The sequence below is a fragment of the Chiroxiphia lanceolata genome, chromosome 27, assembly GCF_009829145.1.
Source record: "Chiroxiphia lanceolata isolate bChiLan1 chromosome 27, bChiLan1.pri, whole genome shotgun sequence".
NCBI lineage: Eukaryota > Metazoa > Chordata > Aves > Passeriformes > Pipridae > Chiroxiphia > Chiroxiphia lanceolata.
Window position 1 is genome coordinate 5,635,529 of NC_045663.1, and position 23,620 is coordinate 5,659,148.

The 23,620-nt window shown below is 53.9% G+C and overlaps 1 protein-coding gene across 2 annotated transcripts in view; it reads left to right on the forward strand.

The window, feature by feature from the left end:
* Nucleotides 1-23,620, forward strand: part of ADAMTS10 (ADAM metallopeptidase with thrombospondin type 1 motif 10) — a 63,433-nt gene that overhangs the window by 32,959 nt on the left and 6,854 nt on the right. For both annotated transcript variants that reach the window (XM_032712350.1, XM_032712349.1), the window contains exons 8-19: nucleotides 1,325-1,368; nucleotides 2,561-2,666; nucleotides 2,831-2,977; nucleotides 5,129-5,270; nucleotides 8,899-9,006; nucleotides 12,493-12,638; nucleotides 13,592-13,655; nucleotides 14,365-14,467; nucleotides 19,731-19,864; nucleotides 21,052-21,175; nucleotides 21,656-21,736; nucleotides 23,019-23,182. In XM_032712350.1, coding sequence (XP_032568241.1) covers nucleotides 1,325-1,368; nucleotides 2,561-2,666; nucleotides 2,831-2,977; nucleotides 5,129-5,270; nucleotides 8,899-9,006; nucleotides 12,493-12,638; nucleotides 13,592-13,655; nucleotides 14,365-14,467; nucleotides 19,731-19,864; nucleotides 21,052-21,175; nucleotides 21,656-21,736; nucleotides 23,019-23,182 — 1,363 coding nt within the window. The remainder of the gene's footprint in view (nucleotides 1-1,324; nucleotides 1,369-2,560; nucleotides 2,667-2,830; nucleotides 2,978-5,128; nucleotides 5,271-8,898; nucleotides 9,007-12,492; nucleotides 12,639-13,591; nucleotides 13,656-14,364; nucleotides 14,468-19,730; nucleotides 19,865-21,051; nucleotides 21,176-21,655; nucleotides 21,737-23,018; nucleotides 23,183-23,620) is intronic.

Genomic DNA, 23,620 nt, shown 5'->3' on the forward strand with positions numbered 1-23,620 from the left:
GCTCTTCCTTGTATCCAATGACAGTGGGTTCCTTGATGCAATGGCTGGAAGCGGAGGCCAGGAACAGAGGGAAGAGTCACCTTGAATCAACCTTTACTGAATTTGTTGGGAAAATTCTCAGTAAAGAACTAAACTGAAAAAAAAAAATATATATAAAAAAATCTCTTGAGTGTTTTCATGAAACCACAGTGCTGTCCCATGTTTGAAATGGAACATGTTTTCAAACTGAAATGTTTTCCTTAGTTTTTTTTTAAAAAATCATAATTAAAACCCTGGCAGTGTCCAAGGCCAGGTTGGATGGGGCTTGGAGCAACCTGGTCTTGTGGAAGATGTCCTTGCCCATGGCAGGGGGTGGAATGAGATGATCTTTAAGGTCCCTTCCAACCTAAAGCATTCTGGGATTCTGTGATTCTCTATTTGATTAATGCAATTTACTGCAAGGGACCTGAGTTTCCAGACCAGAAACTACCCCTCTCCCACCCTGCCCTGCTGGGCCACATCCCTGTGCCTGATGCCTTCCAGGAATGCACAGGGAGCAGAGCTGGACCTCCCACCCAAACCCAAAGAACTCTAAGTCTGGATCAGCATTGTCCCTGCTGATTTATAGGATCATTAATGTTGGAAAAGACCTCCAATATCATGAAGTCCAACCTTTGACCGAATCCTCCCATGCCCATGAAACCATATCATGAAGTGCCACATCTGCTGGTTTTTTTGGCAATTCCAGGGGTGGTGACCACCCCTGGGCAGCCTGTACCAATGGCTGACCACCCTTCCCATGAAGCAATTTTTCCTAATATCTGATCTAAACCTTCCCTGGAGCAACTTGAGGCCATTTCCTCCTGTCCTGTTCCCTGGGAGCAGAGCCTGACCCCCCCAGCTCCCCCCTCCTGTCAGGGAGTTGCAGAGCCAGAAGGTCCCCCCTGAGCCTCCTTTTCTCCAGGCTGAGCCCCCCCAGCTCCCTCAGCTGCTCCTGCTGCTCCAGCCCCTTCCCCAGCCCCCTTCCCTTCTCTGGACATGTCCTACCACCACATTTCATCCAAACCAAACCTCTGCCCCAGCTCAGCACTGCCCAGAGTTAAAGGACAGGAGATGTCATTGAAAACCCACAGTGAATCTCAGCCTGGGGAAAGTGAGTGTTGGACAACACAGATCAGAGGCATCTTACCTGCTGCCACTGGTACTTTCCATTCCAGAAGTGTTCCATGAACCATGGGCTGGTTTGAAGTGGTTTGGGTGTGACCACATGGGTAAAATGGGGATGTGCTGCTTTGGAGGCACCTAAATTAGAAGCATCTTTAACTCTGCCTCCTCTTCTTTGCAGATATGACATTTGCATCTACAAGAACAAACCCTGTGGCACCCTGGGTAGGTAGAATTTTGCCACCCCTTCAGCAGCACTTCTCACCAGCACAGAGAACTTTGGGGGCATGGTGAGGGTGGGCTGTGCCACCCCCTTTCCCAGGGAACAGGCTGAGGGGCAACACTTGCCCAACAGTACCACAAGGACCAGCAGCAGAGCCAGGAACAGCCCAGCGGTTTTCGGCCTCCTCACTTCTGTAAACACTAAAAACAGCAACCCAAAGGACAGATAGGCTCTGGAACACTTTTCTGTTATATCCCTGGGTCAGGTCCAACCTGATGATTAAGAACCACTCGCGTTTAGGGCTGGTCCATGGCCTAGTGGAGTATTCCTGGCTTAGCAGAGAAAAATAAGCCTTTTTTGTGATGACTGTAAAGGGAGTTCTTTATTGAAATGGCGAGACACAGACAGACCCTGTAGCTTTCTCTGGCTGCAGCTCCTAATTTATCTTGCCCTGGTCTAGACTGAGCAGTCAGGGAGGGATTACTGCTCTGAATCACTGCAGTGAGAAGGGAAAACTTGGTGGATCTCTGACCTGATGCAACTGCAGATGAGGAGTCTGAGAGGGAGGTGAGGCTGGAGGTGCTGTGATGGCTCAGTTCATTCCATGAACAGAGTCAGATCCTTCCCCGGCCCAGTGGAGAGGGCACAGCCTGTGCTGGTCCATGGGCAGAGGGTTGGGAGAATCTACTTCCACTATTCAGGGGAATTGCACTATTCCACTACTCAGGGGGCACTTCTGATGATCCAGCCCTCCAGACTGAGTCAGGCTGGATTCCTGATCCTGGTGGGTGTCAGCCAGAACCAGGGCTGGATCTTGTCTTACTCTGTCCAGGCTGCCCTGCCCGAGTTTGGATTCCTAAGTGCTGGTACAGCCATTCCCAGATTCCCCCATCAGTGTTTAGACAAGGACTGCTCCACTCTGTGCACAATTTGAGATTTGGATATGAAATTCAGAGGATTTTGACCCATTCTCAGCATTTCTGAGCCTGTCAGTGTTAATTTAGCTGACAGTGCTGAGCCACCACATACCCAGAGCCCATAGGAGCCACAAGTCCATCCCAAAGCCCAGTGGGAAGGAAGTGGTCACTGCCAGCAGGCTGTGCTGGGCGTTAGTGAGAGCCCCCACACTCCTCCCCTGTCCCCTGCAGATGCTCTGTGGTGGCTCTGTGTGACAGCCCTGTCTGCCTTCCCCAGGCCTGGCCCCCGTGGGCGGGATGTGCGAGCGGGAGCGGAGCTGCAGCATCAACGAGGACATCGGCCTGGCCACGGCCTTCACCATCGCCCACGAGATTGGCCACACGTGAGTACTGTGCCAGGACAGGCCCTGCGAGCAGCTGGCACAGGGAAGAGCCCCCCTTGGGTTTTTCCTGCCAAGAGGAGCTGAAAACCCTTCCTATGGATGACCCAGATGTGTTGAAAACACAGCAGCTGATCACCTCTCTCTGCCTTGGTGGTGCTTCCCAGGTTTGGCATGAATCACGATGGGGTTGGCAACAGCTGTGGCTCCCGTGGGCAGGAGACAGCCAAGCTCATGGCTGCTCACATCACCATGAAGACCAACCCGTTTGTGTGGTCCACGTGCAGCAGGGATTACATCACCAGCTTCCTGGAGTAAGGAACCCACCTCACCCTGCCCTTCCTCCCACCTCGCAGCCACTACACGCCTCCAACCTCCTACAGTCACCTGTGGAGGGGGTAAACCCAAGAAAAGCCCCCAAAGCACCCAGCCCTTCTGTCTTGTCTCCCAGCACCTCATCCTACCCCAAGAGGCACGTGCTCTCCTTCCTTCCTTTAGACATTCCCATGTTTTTTTTGCCTGCTGAACCTCTGACCCCTGTTATTACCTTTATTTAGGTTCCCCACACCCACAAGTAAATCAGTAGCTTCTGGAAGCATTTGGATGGTTCTGAAGTTCAGCTAGGGATTGCAGGGAAGGGTTGGTGTGGTGGAGAAGGAGGGTCTGGAGTCAGGACTGGGTCTGCGTGGTGTGCACACCCTCCAGGCACTGAGGAGAGTTTCCAGTGGGAACAAGCAAAATAGGAGAAAGGTTTTGTTTTTCTTTTTTTTCCAAAGCACCTTCAGGATTCAGGAGAAGGGACAGAACAAGGGGGGATAGATTCAAACTAAAAGAGAGTAGGTTTAGATTAGATATTAGGAGGAAGTTCTTTCCTGTGAGGGTGGGGAGGCCCTGGCACAGGTTGCTCAGGGAAACTGTGGCTGCCCTGTCCCTGGAAGTGTCCAAGGCCAGGTTGGACAGGGCTTGGAGCAACCTGGGCTAGTGGAAGGTGTCCCTTCCAAGTTTTAAGGTCCCTCACAACCCAAACCTTTCTATGATTCTGTGATTTAGGCTCCTAAGTCCCAAATTTCAATATTGTCACCATGCCTAAGTCACATCTCTGCAGCCTGAAAGAGCTGTTCATCCAGGGTTCAAGCAGCTCCCAGGTTTCTGTCACAAAACAACCAGTCAGGATCAACTTAGGTGAGGATTTTGGTAGGATACAGGCACTGTGTAATAAAAGGACTGGATAGGATTTGATTGATGACTGGAAGAAGCACGTGTGTGTGGGGTCATTGTGGAGGGAAGCCCCCAGGAAGTCTGAACACCAGACTTCAGCCAGTGATGCTGCAGTTGGAACACAGTGAGAGGAGCAATAAAGTCTCCTCCTAAGGGGCTTTGCCTGCCCCACTGTCCTGCAAAGCTTGGCCAAACCCCATGGCTCATCCCCAAATCCCACATCTGGCAGCTGAGGTTTGGCCACAGCAAAACCTGTCCCCCCACAGTGAGCCCTGGACATTCCCCCCAGCCAGGCACGAGGCACGGACAGCCTGGAAAGGCTGCCCTGTCCTTTGATGACCCAAGGCCTCAGCAGGGCTGGCAGAGGACAAAGAGTTCATGTTGGGTCCCTCTGAGGTCTGTACTGGCAACCCCAGGGAGCCTCCACCAGGACGTAGTGTGGGCAAGACCCCAAATTCTTTTGGGGCTGGGTGGTGGTGACAGGGGCCTTGATTTAGGGAGAGCTCAGAGAACAGCAAGGAAGGGGGAGGGAAAGGCGTGTTCCTTGCAAAATTTGGATGCTCCTACAAAGCTCTGGTGAGCAGAAGGTCAGGTTTGAGGCACAGGGGCATCTCCAGTTGCTCTGAGCTGGGGCTCAGTTGAGCAGAGGGCAGCCCCCTCTTCCCACCCACTGCCCACATGAGAGTCCTGGGCACAGACCTGCCCTGCTGGCCCCAGAACCCACAGGGACAGCCAGGGGCTGGTGATACCCTGCAGAATGGCAGGAGCTGTGCCAGGGGGCTTGGGATGGATCTCAGGGAAAGGTTCTTCCCCCACAGGGTGCTGGGGCACTGCCCAGGCTCCCCAGGGCAGTGGGCACAGCCCCAAGGCTGCCAGAGCTCAAGGAGCGTTTGGACAACGCTCTGAGGGACAGGGTGGGATTGTTGGAGTGTCTGTGCAAGGCCAGGGGTTGGGCTGGATGATCCCTGTGGGTCCCTTCCAACTCTGGGTATTCTGTGGTTCTATGAACCCTCAGATGAACACTTCCAGAGTTCCCTAGGAACCAGCATGTGCTTCCCAGCCCGGAGCACACAGGTAGAAGGACTCCAGAGCACTTTCTCAGCAGTGGTTCTGCCCAGAGGAGACCCAGGTTTATCCCCCCAGGCTCAGCCCCGTGCAGAGCAGGGAGTTGCACTGCTAATCCTCCACCTGAGTGCTCTCCCTCCCATGAGCCTTTCTGAGCTCTGATTCTCCTCTCTTGTTTCCAGCTCTGGGATGGGACTGTGCCTGAACAACGCTCCTCCCAAGCAAGACTTTGTGTACCCCACAGTGGCTCCGGGCCAGGCCTACGATGCAGACGAGCAGTGCCGCTTCCAGTACGGAGTTAAATCTCGCCAGTGTAAATACGGGGTAGAGAGCCTTCCTGCTTTACTATCGGTTCCCAGGGGGTGGAGGATGGGGGGACAAGGACAAAGGGATGTGGGGCTGTTCCTCTGCAGCCCCATCACTTTGCTGTCCTGCCTCAAACAAAGAGCACTGGCATATTCTCCGTGAGCTCGTTGACTTGCTTCCCTCTGAGAGGACAGAGATGGTTTCCTGTCCACAAAGGTTGAGCCCAGCTCTATTTTGGTCAGATTAATCAATGGGAAGAGGTGTCTTGCCTCTGCCTGGTGCCTTGGCTGCTGCTGGTCCCCAGGCCAAGCTGTGTTCTCCTGATCCAGACTCTTTGTTCACAGACATATTCTCCATAGTCCTTGCTAGAAGTCATTGTGCTGCTCAGTGTGCTCCTACAAACTTAGGAGGAGAACCATCTTTCTTCCAGGTGAGGTGGAGCAATATGCTGTAGGTACATTTGTAGGTACAGCTGCACACCTAAGCCTCCCCTGGCAGCCCCTGGTCTTTGGACCCAGCAAACCACTGAGAGGAAAGGGTGTTCCAGGAGAAAGGAGTCTTCTTGGATCTCAGCCTAACATTTTGTTGTTCTTAACCTACTGAAGGCTGGCAACTGTCTGAGCAGAGTGATGAGGGGAAGTGTCTGTGCTGAAGGGCTGATTGAGCTCCTTAACGCATCCATGTTCCTCTAAAGAAAGCAGTGGGATGCACAGGCAGCAGTGTTGTCTAATGGATACATATTTTTTCATGGAAAGAGTAATTAGGCATTGGAAGGAGCTGCTCAGGGAGGTGGTGGAGTCACCATCCTTGGAGGAGTTCAAGAACATGGCACTCAGTGCTCTGGTTTAGCCAAGGTGGTGATCAGTCACAGGTTAGACTCAGTGACCTTGGAAGTCTTTTCCAACCTTAATGTTTCCATGGTTCCATGTGCACCCACCCCAGTCCAAGCCCTGGAAAGCTGTGAAGGAGGAAACTTATCAGTCCAGGGTTTAGCTTCTCTTAAAACCGTGTAAGCTCTGCCATTGAGGTGAACCAGGTCATCACTTTGAACGTTCATCTATCTATGATTAAACACTAAACCACCTCCTCGTGGTCTCACCAGCTCATCCTGGTGAACAAAGAGCAAAGTTTGCCTCTCCCAGGCCCAAAGCCTATTGGATATGAGGCAGATGCAGCAGGAAAAGGCTGGGTCCAAATAACATGGTCGTGGTATCTGATGTCAGGTGATACCAGCTGGGGTTTGTGCCCCTCCTGAGCTGAGCCAGAGGCAGGGAATGGAAGCTTCCCACATTTACATGCTTGTTTCCCAGCTGATTTTTAACTGGGGTGGACACTTCCTGTGTATACGCAAAGACCACAAAAGCACAAAATGTCCTTGTGATGACCCAGCCTGTCATGAGTGTGGCTTGGGACAAACCCGAAGGGCACAAGGGCTTGGGTAAATCCAGGTAAATGTGTGAGTCCACCCATGCCATGCCCACATAAACAACCTCCCTTCCTCCTCCATGCCAGAGAGAGCGGATGATTAATGGGAATAACAAGGACAGAGAGAGCAGATGTCACTGATTCAAGGCTGGGTTGGATGAGGCATTGAGCACCCTGGTCTAGTAGAAGGTGTCCCTGCCACAGCAGGGGGTTGGAACTGGATGATCTTTAAGGTCACTTCCAACCCAAATCATCCCATGATTCTGTGATTGAAGCTGGAAAGTCACCGGGAAGCCCTTCGTGACAGAGGGAAGGGTCACCCTGTGGCACTCTGCTGCTCCTTGATAGCCACACCTCAAATCCTGTGTCCAGTTTTGGGGCCCTCATGAAAAAAAAAACCTTGAGGGGCTGGAGCGTGTCCAGAGAAGGGAACGGAGCTGGGGAAGGGGCTGGAGCAGCAGGAGCAGCTGAGGGAGCTGGGGAGGCTCAACCTGTAGAAAAGGAGGTTCAGGGGGGACCTTCTGGCTCTGTAACTCCCTGACAGGAGGGGGGAACCAGGGGGGGGTTCAGGCTCTGCTCCCAGGGAACAAGGGACAGGAGGAGAGGGAACGGCCCCAAGTTGTGCCAGGGAATGTTTAGATTGGATATTAGGGAAAATTCCTTCATGGAAGAGGTGGTCAGCCATTGAACAGGCTGACCAGGGCAGTGGTGAAGTCACCATCCCTGCAGGTGTTCAAACAGTGTGTGGATGTGGCCCCTGGGGACAGGGGTTAGTGGTGACCATGACAGTGGTGGGGTAATGGTTGAACTTAATGATCTGAGAGGTGTTTCCAACCTTAATGATTCCATGATTCTATGACAGTGCTGGGAGTGCATTTCATGTATAACCTAAGTCATGCCCTAAGTCATGTCAAGCTGCTCCCTGAAAAGCAGCAAGTTTTCCATATTTTTTTTTTCATTAGGAATAGGAGCAGGATAGTTACTGGGCAAGACACTAAGGAAACTGGATTTGGGGTTTTGCAGTTTGCGGCTGTTGAAGTCCAGTCTGGCTGGTTGAGTGACACAGCAGGTCCAAAGGGTCTGGACTTTCTGATTTAGCTGTCTCTGACACAGACCTAACTTTTGGGTGGGTCCTGGAAGAGCCAAGGAAAGATTTGTGTTTGCTGAAGCTCTGAGAGATCAGGATGGGCTGAAGCTCGGGATCTGTGGCTCAGGAAATCTCCTGGAAAGACCTGGAGTCCTCAGCCCAGTGTCACTCATTGGACCCAACTGCACCAAGCAGAGACCAAGAGCAGAAGTGCCCAATTCTGAATCTGCTTGAGGGCTGGCTCAGTACCTGGAAATATTTTGGTTATTCTGAAAACAGCTCTAAATCTTCCAGAGGAGTCTTCCCTTTGGGACTGCTGGGCTGGCTGGAGATGGTGGAGGTGCTTACACTGTGAGTTGCAGTGGGAGGCAACAGATGTGCCATGTTGATGCTCCTAGAGAGTCCTACATTCCTGCAGAGGCAGATCTAGGTCCATATGGAACAGGGCGGGTGCTGGGAATGGGGCCCTTGTGCTCATCCTCCACTGCACAGACCCAAAACTGGGAATATTCCTCATCTCTGTGGCTGTCTGGGCTTTGCTTTTACACCTTGAGACAGTTTCCCTCAGTTAGAGTGTGAACCTGTTTAACACTTTCAGGTATAACCTAAGTCATGGTAAGCTGTTCCCTGCAAAGCAGGAAGTTTTCCATAAGTTATTTCATTAGGAATGTGACCAGGCAGAAAACTCAGCTGTGGATTTTAGGTGTCTGCCCTGGGGAGGACGTCAGGATGGTGGGATTAGCTCAGACCTCCCTGAGGTGTCCAAGGAGAGGTGCCCTCTGTGCCACATGGAGTGGGTTTGGGCTGGTTGGGGAGTTGGCTCTGGCGCCTGAGCTCAGTGAATCTCCACATCCAGAGAATCCCAGGCCTGGGAGAAGTGTTTAAGATTAGTCCAGAGATGGGGGTGAGCAGTCAGTGCCCCTGGGGCAGGATTTGGTCTCATTTTGCCCCCACTAAGCTGAAAACACTTGTGTCCTGTGTCCCAGCCCAGCTGGTGCCTCCCAAGCACACTGAGGTGCTGCTGTCCCAGCCTTGCAGGCCCTGGCACAAGCAAATCCTAACCTTGGTTTTGTTTCTTTGTCTCTTCCCTCCTCCCTCCCCCCCCTCTCTCCCCCAAAATTTCTCTCTTTCCAGGAAGTCTGCAGTGAGTTATGGTGCCTGAGTAAGAGCAACCGCTGCATAACCAACAGCATCCCTGCTGCTGAGGGGACCATCTGCCAAACCAACACCATTGAGAAGGGGGTAAGGCAGCCCAGGGCACTGCAGAGAGTTGACAGGGAGTGGTTGAATCCTCTCCCAGCAGTAACTGGGATTATTGTTTGCACTGGGGAGTGAGGAGTTGATTTAAGAGCACCCACCAGCCTGTCCGACCCTGCCTCCCAGTCTGGAGCCATCCCTGCCCTCCCTGCTGCCATGGAGGGAGGCTGGGATGGGCCATGGACCCATAATCACCCCAAAGGACAGTTCAGCTTGTGTAGGGCTGGAACATGGAATATGTGCAATGCTGGAATATGGAATATGAAATCCCTGCTCCAGCAGCTTCTTGGTCTCTCTTGAGGCACAGTAAAGTGACCTCAAACAACACCATATTCCTTAGATGAACATCTTGTCTTCAGGTCCGCTGGGATCTCCTGGCAGCCCTGAGAAAAAAGGGATTTTTCCCCCAGTTTTCCCAGGAGGGACAATGGGTCCAACATGTTTTCAGAGGAACTTGTGAAAAACTGGCTAAATATGATGAAACCTTTGTTTTTCACATTCAACTGAGAGAGAAGGGCAGGATTTTTCCTGACTATATATTTTTGAACGTGAATTTTGACTTGACTGCTCATAGAACTTCATTCCCTGCTCCTCCTACACCCATTTACACCAGTATAAAGCAAATGGGTAGCACTGCTAAGACAAAGAGCCTTTACAAAGTGAATAATGGTTGGGACAATAGAGAATCAGGCTGGGACATTCCCCATTCGATGGACATGTTTTATAATTCCTGAGAAATTCGAGAAAATTTTCAAATCCTTAAGAAGGTGGAGAAGCTGATGTGCAGGAACAAGGATGTCTTTGACAAATTCATTATTCTTTGCAAACATTTCTCTGAAAATTAGGTCAGAGAGGAGCAGAGAGCTCCTGGGGCTGGACACCCCTCCTGCTGCACACTCACCAGAGACAATGGCATTTTTTTCCTCCTAGTCATCTCTTTTTACCAGCTTTTCCCACTTTTAAATCTCCCTTTTCCGCCCACTTACAAGTTGTTTTATAACCAGGGTTCTTCAAAAGCTTTGAGAGAAGTGAAGCAGACACAGCCCCCCAGAACTCACAGGAGCTACTTCCAGTGATTGGCTCAGTTCCCTTCCTGGGCTGCTTCTTTTCCTTTTGTATTAATGCATATTTTGGAAGTGATTTGATATCCTTGGGTGGAAGAAGATGCACCTTTGTGTTAAGTTTCTGCATTGCTGGAGCTCCTGGCTGGTGGCCTCCAGACCTCAGCCCTTGGCTGGAGCAGCTCTCCAAGGTCTTCCCTGGCTTCTCCCTTTCTCCTGGGAAGAGCAGAGGGAAGGATCAGGGTATTTAAGGTATTTCAGGAATGCAAGATTAAAGGAGAGATTGAGTTTCTGTGCTCTGCCACCCAGCTGGGGAAGCAGTGAGGGGGGAAGGCTGAGCCAAGTTCTGCTGGATGGTGGCTGTGCCCACATCCCAGACCTCTGTTGTTTCCTCCTCCAAAATTCTCCCTGTTTTTTTTTATTAACTGATCTCCTGTGGTTGTTTGGCTCCACCTTACCCAGAACCCACAGAGAATGACTTCAGGTCTGGATCCTGCTGCCCTCGAGGTGCCCCAGCAGCCTGGCAGGTTCAGCATCCTGCTGGTTCCTTCCCTGCCTGGTTTGCTTTCCCTTTGTATTTTTATTTTAATTTCCATTGATCAATCACTTATCACCCAGGTTATGGTCAGTGTACCCTGTGAAGATGCTTTTCTTTACATATCCTCCCTCCCCACGTTCCCCCTACTCACTTCTGGTCTCTCAGCCTGCACAAGTCCATGTTTTCCACAGGAGAGGGAGCTGGGATCTGCTCCTGGAGCAAGGACAGAGCCCATCGCTGGCCCACAGAATCATGGACTGTGCTGAGTTGGAAGGGACCCATCACTGATGCTCTCAGGATCCCTGAGTGCCTGGGGGGTTTGCAGGGGCTGGTGAACTCCTGGGCCCTGCCTGCGGAAGAAGGAGCCCCAGTCCCTCTGGTTTGGAGCAGGGAACTGATCAGGCTGTGCCTGCAGAGCATCTCCTCCACCTGGGATCCTCCTTTGCAGAGCTGCTGGTGCGTAGGAGGTCCCTCCTGCATGTCCTGAGAGGCATTTTTCCTGGCTGGCTGGGCTGCCCGTGGAGATCTTGGCTCAGAGGGAGCCAAGAGAGGCTGTGCCAGCAGCTCCAGGGTGGGTTATCAGCCCCTGGAAGGAGCACACAGCAGTTTCTTCCTTCCTGGGATTATCTCAGCCCCCAAGGCGCGGTGTGGGCTCCGTGCCTGGGGAACGGCAGCGGCTCTGGCACCGTCCCAGTCCTCTGGCATCATCCCACTCCTCCCATCACTGGGGACTCCAGGGGGTGTGGGATGATTTCCAGGGCCGAGGGAAATGCTTCCTAGGCAAGTTTCCATGAGCATCTGTCTCCCAGTAGGATGGGGACAGGCAGGTTCTTTAAGGATCCTCAGTAACAACAAATTGCAATTTAAACGTTATTTTAACCTGGGCCCTTTGCAGGTCAGATCGTTTTAACACATTAACCACAACTTCAGAGCCCAGTGCACACAAAGCTCACTCTGTCCCGGGAGAGAGCAGCTGGAAGTGGAGGTCTCCATGTCCCCCAGGGATCTTGGCTCTGCCCAGCAGCAGCAGCTCCAGTCCAATTCCCACCTGGGAATTACTGCCATGAGCTTTTGTAGGCAGTGGGATGTGTGCTCTTAGGTGTCCCTGGTCACAACACTGGTCACCCTGATTGACCCAGGACCCTTTTAGAGGAGAATCCCAAAATGCTTTGGGTTAAAAGGGACCTTAAAGCTTATCCAGTTCCACCCCCTGCCATGGGCAGGGACACCTTCCACTACCCAGGTTGCTCCAAGCCCCATCCAACCTGGCCTTGGAGACTTCCAGGGATGGGACAGCCACAGCTTCTCTGGGCAACCTGTGCCAGTGCTTCACCACCCCACAGAGGTGGGGATGTGACCCCCTTGTCTGTGGCTGCCTGTCCCATGGGATAGTGCCCCAGGGCCTAGGAGTGGGGACACTGGTCCCAGCACCCCTGCAAACCCCAAGTACACTGTACAGAGCTGGTGACAGTGTGACTTGGAGGAGAGGGTGCCCAGGGAGAGGTGAGTGCCCTGTCCCATGGAGAGCTCAGCTGGTCAGAGAATGGTGCTAAATAACTCCAAGGTGATGGGTTCAGTCCCTGTGCAGACCATTCACATAAGAGTTGGATCTGATGATCCCTTCCAGAACATTATAAAATAATATATATTAAATATTATATATTTAAATAATAATATTTAAACTCAGAAGTTTCTGTGATTCTGTGATTCTGAAACTTGGCTCCAAGGTGTGTGCAGCTCCAAGTCCAGATTTCCCAGGATCAAATTGCATCCCAGCCCTGAACTGTCTGCCACGTCTGACGGAGGTTGGGGAGTACTCTGGAAGGTCAGACCACGTGCTCAGGGTGTTCAGAGCTCTCTCTCTCTCCACAGTGGTGCTACAAGAGGGAGTGTGTGCCTTTTGGAACCCGACCTGAGGGTGTGGATGGAGCCTGGGGGTCCTGGTCATCCTGGGGGGAATGCAGCAGGACGTGTGGCGGTGGCGTGTCCTCGTCCGTGCGCCACTGCGACAGCCCGCGGTACGTGGGGGTGCTGAGGGGGTCAGCCTGGCCCTGCCATGGCCAACACTGCTCAGTCCCATGGAGAAGTGTTGCCTAAAATCAGAGAATAATTCTCTGGACTATTTTGGAGTACTGAAAGGAAAAAAGCACTCCTTTATTGCAGTGCCGATGGTACACAAGAATATTTTGCACACACCGATTACAGAGGCTTTTACAACTTTGTACTGTCATCTAATTACAATATCCAGTTTCTAATTACAATATTCTGTTTCCAATCACAATCTTTGGGCATCACCTCATCTGTTGCACCCACTTCCAAAACCATCCCTCCCATAGCACCACCCTCACCATGCCCCTGCCACACCTCAAATTTGAGTCAGTGGTCCTAAAAAAACTGTACCTTCATCTTCTTGTCTTCCTCATCTCCTCTGACCCTTTTGGAATGGTTTCAAGGCCCCTGAGTAGCTTTGGCTACTTATATCAAGTGTTAGGTCTCTTTCTTCGTACATTTTTACAGGTAGAAAACTTCACCTCATTAAAATCCCTTGTCCTTTGAAATTCTTAACAAGGAATGTTCAACAGCACTTTTAGAAATCTTGTACAAAGCTAAAGGTACTAACAACCTGTACTAAAACCTTATAAAATATAGATTTTAAGGTATCAGAAGGCACAGCCAGGTGCCCGTGCAGGTCTCTGCTCTGCTCACGGCTCCTGCATGTCCTGTTTTCCCAGCAGCTCAATGCTTTGTGCTGGTGTTGAATCCGCAGCCACAGACCCAAAAACACTTGTGCAACCCCACTGTGCACATCCAGCCCAGTGTGTGAGCCCTGCTGGGGGCCGCTCCTCCTCCCAGCCCATCCAGGCAGGATCAGCAGGGTTGGGAAAAGCCATGGTGCTCCTGCAGACTTGGGGCAACAAACACAACTCCCTGCCCTGAGCTGGTTTCACCATCTCATTCCTGGTTTTGGCAGGCCCACGATCGGAGGGAAATACTGCCTGGGAGAGAGGAAGAGGTACCGGTCCTGCAACACCGACGTGAGTAGTGCTGGGCTGGCAGGGCTGTGTCCCAGCCAGGATTTGGGAGCCCTTCCCACACAATGCAGGGTGTTATGTGCAGCTGTGGGACCCACAGGAAGAGGAGGAGGCTGGGGGAGGCGAAAACAGGGTGTTCCAGCAGCAATCCCACAGGGGGGAACAGCAAGCAGGACCATGCACATCTGCGAGCTGCTCCAAGGGTGGGTGGTTCATACCTGTGGGGTTTCAGCATCAAGAGGGGCCCAAAAAGATAGAGAGGCAAGGGAGGAGAAATCAGAGGGTTCCAGCTCTGACATGGCAGGGATGCCTCTCACACACTCCATGAGCAGCTCACGAAATGCCGGGTAGGACTTTGCTTCCCAGGGCTGAGGGTTAAACCTCAAGGGGAGCAGAGAAACAATTTTGCTGTAGGGATGATCAGTGAAGCTTTGGACCTGGGGAATGGTAGCTTTAACTTCCACAGGCTGGTGGTGAGGAAAATAGAGGGTTCTATTGCTTCCCTGGACTTCCAAGTGACACATCTCAGTCAGAGCACCTGAGTGCTGTTGGTCTTAAATCATGTCAGCTTTGTAGGAGGGATTCTCCTGCCGTCCTGCAGCAGTGCCCAGTGTCAGGGCTGGTGTCCCTCTCCTGCAAGGGCTGGCGTCAGTGTGTCAGCAGCCCAGTGAGGCTGCCCCAGCCCTGCCCTGACCCCTGGTTGTGTCTCCAGGACTGCCCACCCGGCTCCCAGGACTTCCGAGAGCTCCAGTGTGCCGAGTTCGACAACGTCCCCTTCCGAGGGAAGTACTACACCTGGAAAACCTACCGTGGGGGTGAGTGGTGGGCTGGGCTGGGCTAGGCTGTGCTGGGCTGAGCATCCCACCTGGAAAACCTATGGTGGGGGTGAGTGCTGGGTTGGGCTGAGCATCCCCCAGCTCAGACAGAGCTGGCTTTGCTCTCCATCACACTCTGGAGGGATGGGTCTTGTGGTCCAAGGGGTCTGACGGACAGTTAGTCAGGATTCCCACTAGCCCAGGGCCCGCAGGCTGCCCTTTCTGTGCTCCTGGGATGTGCTGCCACCCCCTCACCTGCCTGTGGATTGATGTGCACCCCTCCAGGCATCTGCTGTCCCCCCATCCTGGGTCACCTACCCCTGTGCAACCTCCCCTTAACTTCCTTGCTCTGCCAGAACCAACTCCAGCAGCACCAGAGCTGTTCAGCTTCTTCCCTCAGGTCTTGTTTCCTGAACTGCTGAGGGAGTAAAGAGGAGGATGGACAAGAGAAGGGAGTGATGGTGTCTGATAGGGAGGAAACAGGGCAGGCAGGTAAAGCTTTCAGCTGCTGCACAGGTGAAGAGATGGGAGCTGGTGGATCCTCCAAAGAGCAGCAATTCCCTCATCCCAAGAGCAATCCTGTGGGAGCAGGCCCCCATGGCAGAAATCTCTTAATAATGAGAAGGAATAGTGAATCTCCTTCACACAATTAATGAACTTGAGTGGGGAAATCCTCCCCAGCTGTGTAAATAACACAGCTCCCAGGGGGCTCCTGCAGCTGGAGCAGATGTGCTGAGGCTGCAGGGGATGGATCAATAAAAATGGAATAATTGTGAAGCAGTAAGTCACACAAAGACCCCAATGGATGCCAACGTGCAAGACAGCCCTGCAGGCTGGAGCTGCCCTCGCTCAGACCTCTCTATTGCCCAGGCATGGCCCCGTGATGGGAGTCCAGGGAATGTTTGGTCCAACATCAGCCCTTGAGTTTTAACCTGATTCTGACAAGGATTTTTGCTTTGGCTTTTAAAAAGAGCCCCTTACTCTCTCTGCTTCAGCTTCCTCTGTCATAAAATAAGGTAACAAAACCTGTCCCCTTCCCAGGAGGCTACAAATGTTGGCACATTCATGCCTTGAAGAGATCTGGGAGTTCCCTCTCAGCTCTCCAAGTTGTCTGTGGGGAATGATCATCCCTGCAAGTGTTCAAGGCCAGGTTGGATGGGGCTTGGAGCAACCTGGAATAGTGGAAGGTGTCCCTGCCCACAGCAGGGAGTTGGACTGGGTGGTCTTTGGAAGTCCCTTGTGACCCAAACCCCTCTGTGATTCTCTGATTTCAGCAGCATCTTCACATGCCTGTGGGATTTCATGATACTTGGAGTCATTTGGGTATCAGAGGCACATCTATGGGGGAGGTGCCTTGCACCTCCACCTTCTCCATGTCGTAGATAAGACCCCCAGGGAACAGTCCCCTCTTATCTTCCCCTTGCCACTGATGGTTTGCTGCCAGGCCCTGTGTTTCTCCCTTGCAGCCCCTGTGCCATCAGACATCCCTGCCCAGCTCTGGGGAGGCAGTGAGGGCTGATCATCACCTCCCTCATTCCCTCTTGGGCTCTTCCACTGGTGCCCAGAGAGCTCTGGTGTGGTGGGTGTCACTCCCTCCCTCCCCACTGGCACAAGCAGCCCCCCAGGATCCGTGTTGGCAGCCTTGTCCTTGGGCATTCCACCCTCCAGCTGACAGCATATCTGTTCCTCAGGTTATTTTTGGGCACTCTGTGCTGGTTTGAAAGTTAACCAGCAGAGGAAACCAAGCCAACTCAAAGAGAGATTACAAGTCAGAATAACAATTTAATAAAATAATACAATAAGTACGACCACACAGACAAGCAACAGGCACTAACCCACAAAGCCCAAATGTACAACCCAGCACCCCAGGGCACAAACAAAGCGGTGCTACCTGGGCCCCCCCTTGAGTCCAAAGCAAAGGGAGAGGGGAAAAACCTGCTGGTGGGAGAGCTGCTGCAGTCCAACCAAAAGTGGTAATTGTAGTCTGGCCGAGGGTGGTGGTGAGCTGCAGGTTGAGAGCGATGAGCTGCAGTCCTCCTCTGGATCCCACGAGTGGTAAAAAGGTTCCGAAACTCCAGGTTTATATACAGTTCAGGTGGGAATGTTCAGTCCTCCCCTCAGAGCGGGGAATTCCATAAAAGGGTGTGAGGGTGCTCATTCCATAAAAGGATATGAGGGTGCTCAGGAACATTCCCCCCCCCCCCCCACCTCGCAGGCCTCCACTGACAACAGTTTCTGGGAAATGGCATGGAGGGCTATAGAATACACAGTTTGGGCTATACCCATTCAGTGATGAATCGGTCCCAGCTGTTCTAACCAGGACACACTCTTAGGGAGCTGTGTTCACCACCCTGATCCTCTGCTGAATTCCTTCCCCCTCTCAGCTCAGCATCCCTGAGCTTCCCAAAAAGGTGCAGTGGCTCAGGGCTGCTTGTGCCCTTTCCCCATCAGATGCTTGACCCCATAATTACTGGGGAAATACCCTGGGCATGGAGCACCCCCACTCCAAGACAAGGAGTTTGGAGGGGGGAGGCACCAATCCTGCAGGGAATTTGGGAAGGGAAGGAGCCACCCACCCACTGACACCGCCGGGTCACCGGCACCGAGGTCGGGCTGTGCAGGGGCGGTACAGCCTGTTTTCCTGGCGCTGATTTCCAGTGCTCCCAGAGCCCAGACCCTGGGAGTGGGAGATGTTTGGAAGCGCTGAGCTCAGCCTTTCGGAGCTCAGCAGTCAGCAGATCCCTCCTGGAATGCGGCTTTGTTTGTTTGTTTATTTTGTTCGGTTCGCTCAGTTGTTCTTCTCGCTCTTGGTGGGTGCGGGAGTCACGGGGCTGTGAGAGGGATGGGGAGGAGCAGATCCTTGCAGAAAACAGGAGATTGCTAATCAGAAATTGTAATAAGCCTTAATTCCTCTATGGGAGAGGACAGGCAGGAGGAACAAAACACACTGAGAGGCAGCCAGCTGGAAATATTCTATTTTAATAGCTGCATTAAAGATTCAAAGGTGTAACTGAGGCTGTGCTGACCTGGGACTACAAACCAAAGTGAGGAGTGGGGGTCAAAGTCTGCAGGATGATGCCTGGCTGGGGGGGTTCACCTCTCCAGGAGCAGAGGGCTGTAGACCTGAAGGAATGGCATGAAGATGTTTCAGGGAGGTTTAGGATGGATCTCAGGGAAAGGTTCTTCCCCCACAGGGTGCTGGGGCACTGCCCAGGCTCCCCAGGGCAGTGGGAACGGCCCCAAGGCTGCCAGAGCTCCAGGATTGTTTGGACAATGCTCTGAGGGACAGGGTGGGATTGTTGGGGTGTCTGTGCAGGGCCAGGAGCTGGACTTGATGATCCATGTGAATCCTTCCTACTCAGGATATTCTCTAATTAGTGACACTGGCTGGGCAGTGCCCAGGCTGGGAGGTCTCACTCGTTCTGTGGAAGTCGCTCTTCTCTCGTGGTCATGAACCCACAACAGGCTCTACAGAGCTTGTGCTGAGCACCCCACTCAAGTCCTGTGGATTCAGGCACTGCTAGGCAGCACTGAGCCAGCCTGGGGGGATACAGAGCCCTCAGGCTCCCACCCTAAAAAGCGCAGCTCCCACCAAACCACCCACACGCTGGGAGAGGCTGGATCCTGGTTGCTGATGAAAATAATTCCCATCTCCAGGAATTTCAAGGCATGTTGTGCTGCTTCAAAGGATCTTTCTGGGGTCTGGGCTCACCCTTGGTCAGTGTTGCTGTCATGGGGACACACAGTTGTCACTGGAGCCACCTGAATGAGGACCAGGTGACCAAACCACCCGACTACCTCTTGGTCAGCTGAGTGATGAGGACACTCCAGCTCCCAACAGATGCTGGGCAGTGATACCAGTCTCCTTTCCTCTGGTGGGTGGGATAGTGACCTGGCAGCCAAGGGCAAATCCTGACTGGAAATTGTCACCAGGGAGGGTGTGCTGGGGACTGTTTGAGCCACCAGGACACAGGTACTAACTCAGGGTCAGTCTTCTCTCCACTCCTTCCTCTTCTACTCTCCCACTCCCCATTTTTCTTCCATAAGACTTTTAAATGCAGAAGTCCACCACCTGCAAGCCTTTCCCAAGTGAATAGATGAGGTTAGCCAGCAGGGACTCATCCCACATGGAGCACGAGCTCCTAGACCCCAATCTCACCTCTGTGCAGGGACCCCCAAGTCCAGGCTCTGCTCTTGGCTCTCAAAGGCAGGACAGTGGTGGGTGCTGAGTTCCCCCTGCTCAGCAGCTGCTTCCCAGGCTCCCAGACCTTCTCCAGGGGCTTGCCCAGGCATCCTGCTCCACAACATGCCTCCGAGCTGCTGAATTCCCCTCTCATGTCTCCTCCTGCTCCTCCCTCTCCCAGCTTTGCTCTTCCTTCCCCACAGCTGCTCTTGGATGCTCCCAGGCACAGCTGGGCCTCCCCTCCCCCTGCCCCTTTGATGTGCTGTATCCAGTTGCAAGTTTTGCAAATTTTCTCCCATCCCAGATGCTTCCCAGCTCTGGCACAGGGCTCAGGACTGTTGCTGGTGCCTGCAGGAGGGAACTGCCACAGCTCAGGCATCTCTGCCTGGGTCATGCAGGCTGCTGGGTCTCCTTGGGATGCTCAGGAAATGCAGAAAATGGCTCAATCCACACCAGCATTTGATAAAATCTAATGGCAGGAGAGAGGGAACTGCTCTGCATTGATATCTCCTTCCATAACTGGTCCCACATCCTGCTCCCAGGCACTATAAGCCAATATCCACCTATCCAGCCTCTGTTCCTTACCTGATGCTTTGGCAAGGGGTGTTAGGCAACAGGTGTTTTAGCAGTAACTTGGGCATCCTTCCCCCTTCATCCTCACACTGCTGTCATCGTCTTTGCTGTGAAGGATTCCGTATCCACCAGCGTCAAACACAAAGAAATGGTTGCTCTGGCCTAGTACTTGGTGTAGGAGCTGAAAAACTTGGTTGTTCTGGTCTGGGTGCTGAGAAAACCCTTGGACGATTCACTGAAGTGGTGCTTCTCAGTTTCCCCGTCTGTAAAGTGGGCACAAGGAGCTGTAAAGGGCCAGAAGACCCAGAAAAGAACCAGTTTGTTTCCTTCCCCGTCACATCCAGCCCCTGCCTCCCAGGCTGTGTAGGAGGGACAGTGTCTCACCATCTGAAGGGCCCTGACACGGTGCCTCTGTGGGTCTCTCTGCTCATCAGGGACATCCTCCTGCATCTCCACATCTTTCCTCTCTCCTTGGCAGCACCATTTGACCCTCTGCTCCTTCCCCAGGGGGTGTGAAGGCCTGTTCCCTCAACTGCCTGGCCGAGGGCTTCAACTTCTACACGGAGCGGGCGGCGGCCGTGGTGGACGGGACCCCGTGTCGGCAGGACTCTAATGACATCTGTGTCAACGGGGAGTGCAAGGTGCTGCTGGGACCTGGGACAGGGATGGGGAGGCAAGGATAGACCCCCAGGCATGGGAGCACTGCCCTCAACCTGCCCACATGGACATGGCAGAGGTGGAGGGCTGGGAGAGCTGGGGGGGTTCACCTGGAGAAGAGAAGGCTCCAGGGAGACCTGAGAGCCCCTTCCCAGGCCTAAAGGGGGCTGGAGAGGGGCAGGAGAGCTAGAGAGGGACTGGGGATGAGGGATGGAGGGACAGGACAAGGGGGAATGGCGTCCTACTGCCAGAGAGATATTCCCAATATCCCACGGTTAGATGGGATGTTGGGAAGGAATTCTTGGCTGTGAGGGTGGTCAGGCCCTGGCACAGGCTGCCCAGAGAAGCTGTGGCTGCCCCATCCCTGGAAGTGTCCAAGGCCAAATTGGACTTGGAGCAATCTGCGATAGTAGAAAGTGTCCCTGCCCATGGCAGGGGTTGGAACAAGATGACCTCTAAGATCCCTTCCAACCCAAACCATTCCATGACTCTGATTCCCAGTTCCACTGGGGGGTAGGAGCTCACCCACACTGGGCTTGTGTCTGTCCTGTGTCCAGGCCCTGGGTGTGCACATGGGCCTCTGCACTCACAGCCTGTGTAGCCCTGGGCATTTGATATTCCCCTTGAAATGGGATCTGGAGGGGCCATAAAAGTTTAATTATAAGCAAGCGCTGTGGGAGTGGCCAATGTCCCTCAGCAGGCAGACAGACAGACAGGCTCTGTCTGTGTCTGTCTCCCTTCCTGTGTCTCTGGGATCTCTTTATCTCCATGGGGCTGAACACACTGTGGAACAGAAGGGGCATTGTACTACAGGTGCTGGTGACCCCCATGATCCCCCTCGGACCGTGGCAGTGGGACAGAGCCAGAGGCTCCACAGGGACACCTGAGCTGCAGGGACATGGCTTCCCTTGGGTTGCTACAGCTCCAGCAGCTCAACACAGGCATCCCAACCTCTGCCCTATCCCACAGTCATGGGATTTCTGCCTGCACCTCCTCAGCCTTGGAGAGCCCCAAGGGCTGTTCCTGGAGAGGTGATGCTGCTGAGCACTGTATGGTGTGGTGATGGGTGTGAGGTGGAGCCAGGGATGGCCTTCTTGGGATGCTGCAGATCAGGTGTGGGGAGGAAAAGGTCTCACCAGGATGGCTAATTCCCTGCTGCCCCTTCCTCCAGCACGTGGGCTGTGACCGTGTCCTGGGCTCGGACTCGAAGGAAGACAAGTGTCGTGTATGTGGGGGCGACGGCAGCTCCTGTGAGACCATTGAGGGCGTCTTCAACCAGTCCCTGCCAGAGGGAGGTAGGGAGTGAGTGGCCTGGCCAGTGTCACCCACCCTCAAATCCCCTCTCAGCTTCACCCAGGACAGGCAGGGACGTATCCCAGAGAAACACCCCAAGGATTAGGACTGGGCTGCCATCAGGGAGCAAACCCCCCCTGTCGCTGACCAGGCTGTGCCCCCATCAGTGCTGGCACCCAAATCCCTGACTCAGAGCTCCAAGCTCCTTCCCTCCTCCCCAGTTCACGCTGCCCTTGAGCCGGGCTTGGGAGTTTCCTGTGGAGATCCCAGCTCCACAGCACCTTCCCAGCACAGCCAGTCCCATCACAGAGCCCGAACTGCAGAGCCAGCAGGGCACTGTCCTGGTGCTCAAAATGCTCTTTCCATCATTTAGTGTTTCCCCAGGGATAGGAGGGGACTCGCTCTCACCCAGCCCAGGGCAGGGCTGGCTCTGGGCTCAGAGGTTGAGCATTCCAACTTACCAGCCCTGGGTTGTCTCACAGGTTATGAGGAGGTGATCCAGATTCCCAAGGGCTCCGTCCACATCGACATCCGGGAGCTGAACCTCTCTATCAACTACCTGGGTGAGATGGGGCTGGGGGTGCTGAAATCCCAGCCTGGCACCTCTTGCTCTGCCATTTCCCTGTGGTTAATAGGGTGCGGGAAAGGTCCAGCAAGGAGAACTTCCCACTGCCACCAGGGATGGGGCCAGGGCTCCCAGGGTGGGATTTGGGAGCAGGAGAGGGCCGCGGGGTCTGCTGGCAGGGCAGTGTATCCCAAGCCGTATCCAAGTGTCCCCTCTGTCCCTGTGGTGCTGCCTCTGTCTTGTGCACCATAACCCTGAGCAAATCCTACCACTCTTGGTGCTGCCTGTGGCTCCCTGGCATTCCCCTCTCTCCCAGCTTGTTGGGCTAGGCATTAAAAATAGACCTGCTCACGTTTTCCTTGGGCTTGATTTTCCAGCTACACTCTCTCTTGCTTTTACAAGGAGTATTTTCTTTGCCCTTGTCTTCCCTTTCTGCTGTCCCAGCGGTGGAGGGGTGGGCACGGTGAGCACCGCAGCAGCTCTGCAGGAGCAGGAGCCTTCCTGGATCGCTGGCACTGGTGGGATTTCACAGTGAGATTCTCCTGGATCAACCCCCCAGTCCAGCTGGGGGATCAGACATGCCGACATCCCCTCCTTTTCAGTGTATGGGGACTCCTTGTGTCCATCCACCCTGGATCTCTGTGCTCTGGGGCACAGCCCAAGCTCCCATCACTATCACCTGCTGTCATCAGGCTCTCCCTGCCCAGGATCTCTCCTGGCACCCGAGGTGGAGGGAGCATCCTCATGAGCGCGAAGGATCCTCCGTGCCCCGGAGCACGGTGGCACTGGGGTCGTTGCCAGCAGCGAGTGACACAGAGCTGGTCCCAGAGTGCTGGTGGCAGAGGGCGAAGGGAGAGCGTGGGAATGGGCTGGGGAGGGAGCGAGCGGTCCGATCCCCCTCTAGCGACTCGCCCGGGCAAGCACAGCCCGGCGCGGGGCACCCGCTGCCTCCATCAGCCCCGGCAGCCGGGACCCCGTTTGCACAGCCGGATTTGAGCCTGGCTTCGTGGCCACAGCTTTCACACTGCCGGGTGTCCCCCACACCCTCCCAGCAGCTGACTCAGCCCCCCAGGGCATCTCCTTCCCACAGTGAGGTGCTGGGCAGGCTGAGACACTGATTTTCTGTGTGACCCTGACCCACACCCCACCTCTCCCCTCCCTAGAAGATAAGGCTGATGCCATTTACCCTCTGTCATAGCACTGCAGGTGAGAAGCACCTGGCTGAAGTTGGTCCAGGTGCTTCCAGCCCTTCTGCTGACCTTCCCCCCCTGTCCCTGCAGCGCTGAGAGGGGAGAGCGGCGAGTATTTCCTCAACGGGAGGCTCTCCATCGATCCCCCACGGCGCTTTGACATCGCCGGCACGACATTCCACTACAGGAGATCCCCTGAGGAGCCTGAGTCGCTGGAGGCCTTGGGACCCATCAACATCACCCTCTTTGTCATGGTTGGTAACATGTTTCCTTTGTGCCCCACCTGGTCAGGGCTAAAGAGAACTTGCCATGCTACCTGGGAGTTCATAGAATCACAGAATATCCTCAGTGGGAAGAGACCCACAGGGTTCATCCAGTCCAACTCCTGGCCCTGCACAGACACCCCAGCAATCTCACCCTGTCCCTCAGAGCGTTGTCCAAACAATCCTGGAGCTCTGGCAGCCTTGGGGAGCCTGGGCAGTGCCCCAGCACCCTCTGGGGGAAGAACCTTTCCCTGAGATCCATCCTAAATCTCCCCTGGCTCAGCTTCAAGCTGCTGGAGCTAATCAGCCCCTGCCCTTGCTGTTTGGAGTAAAGGGACACAGAAATCAGAGGCAAATTGGGCTAAATTCTCAGGTCTCCCTCCCTAATCTGCCAGGCTTTGGGATGATTTAATCCTTAAGTGCATGGGA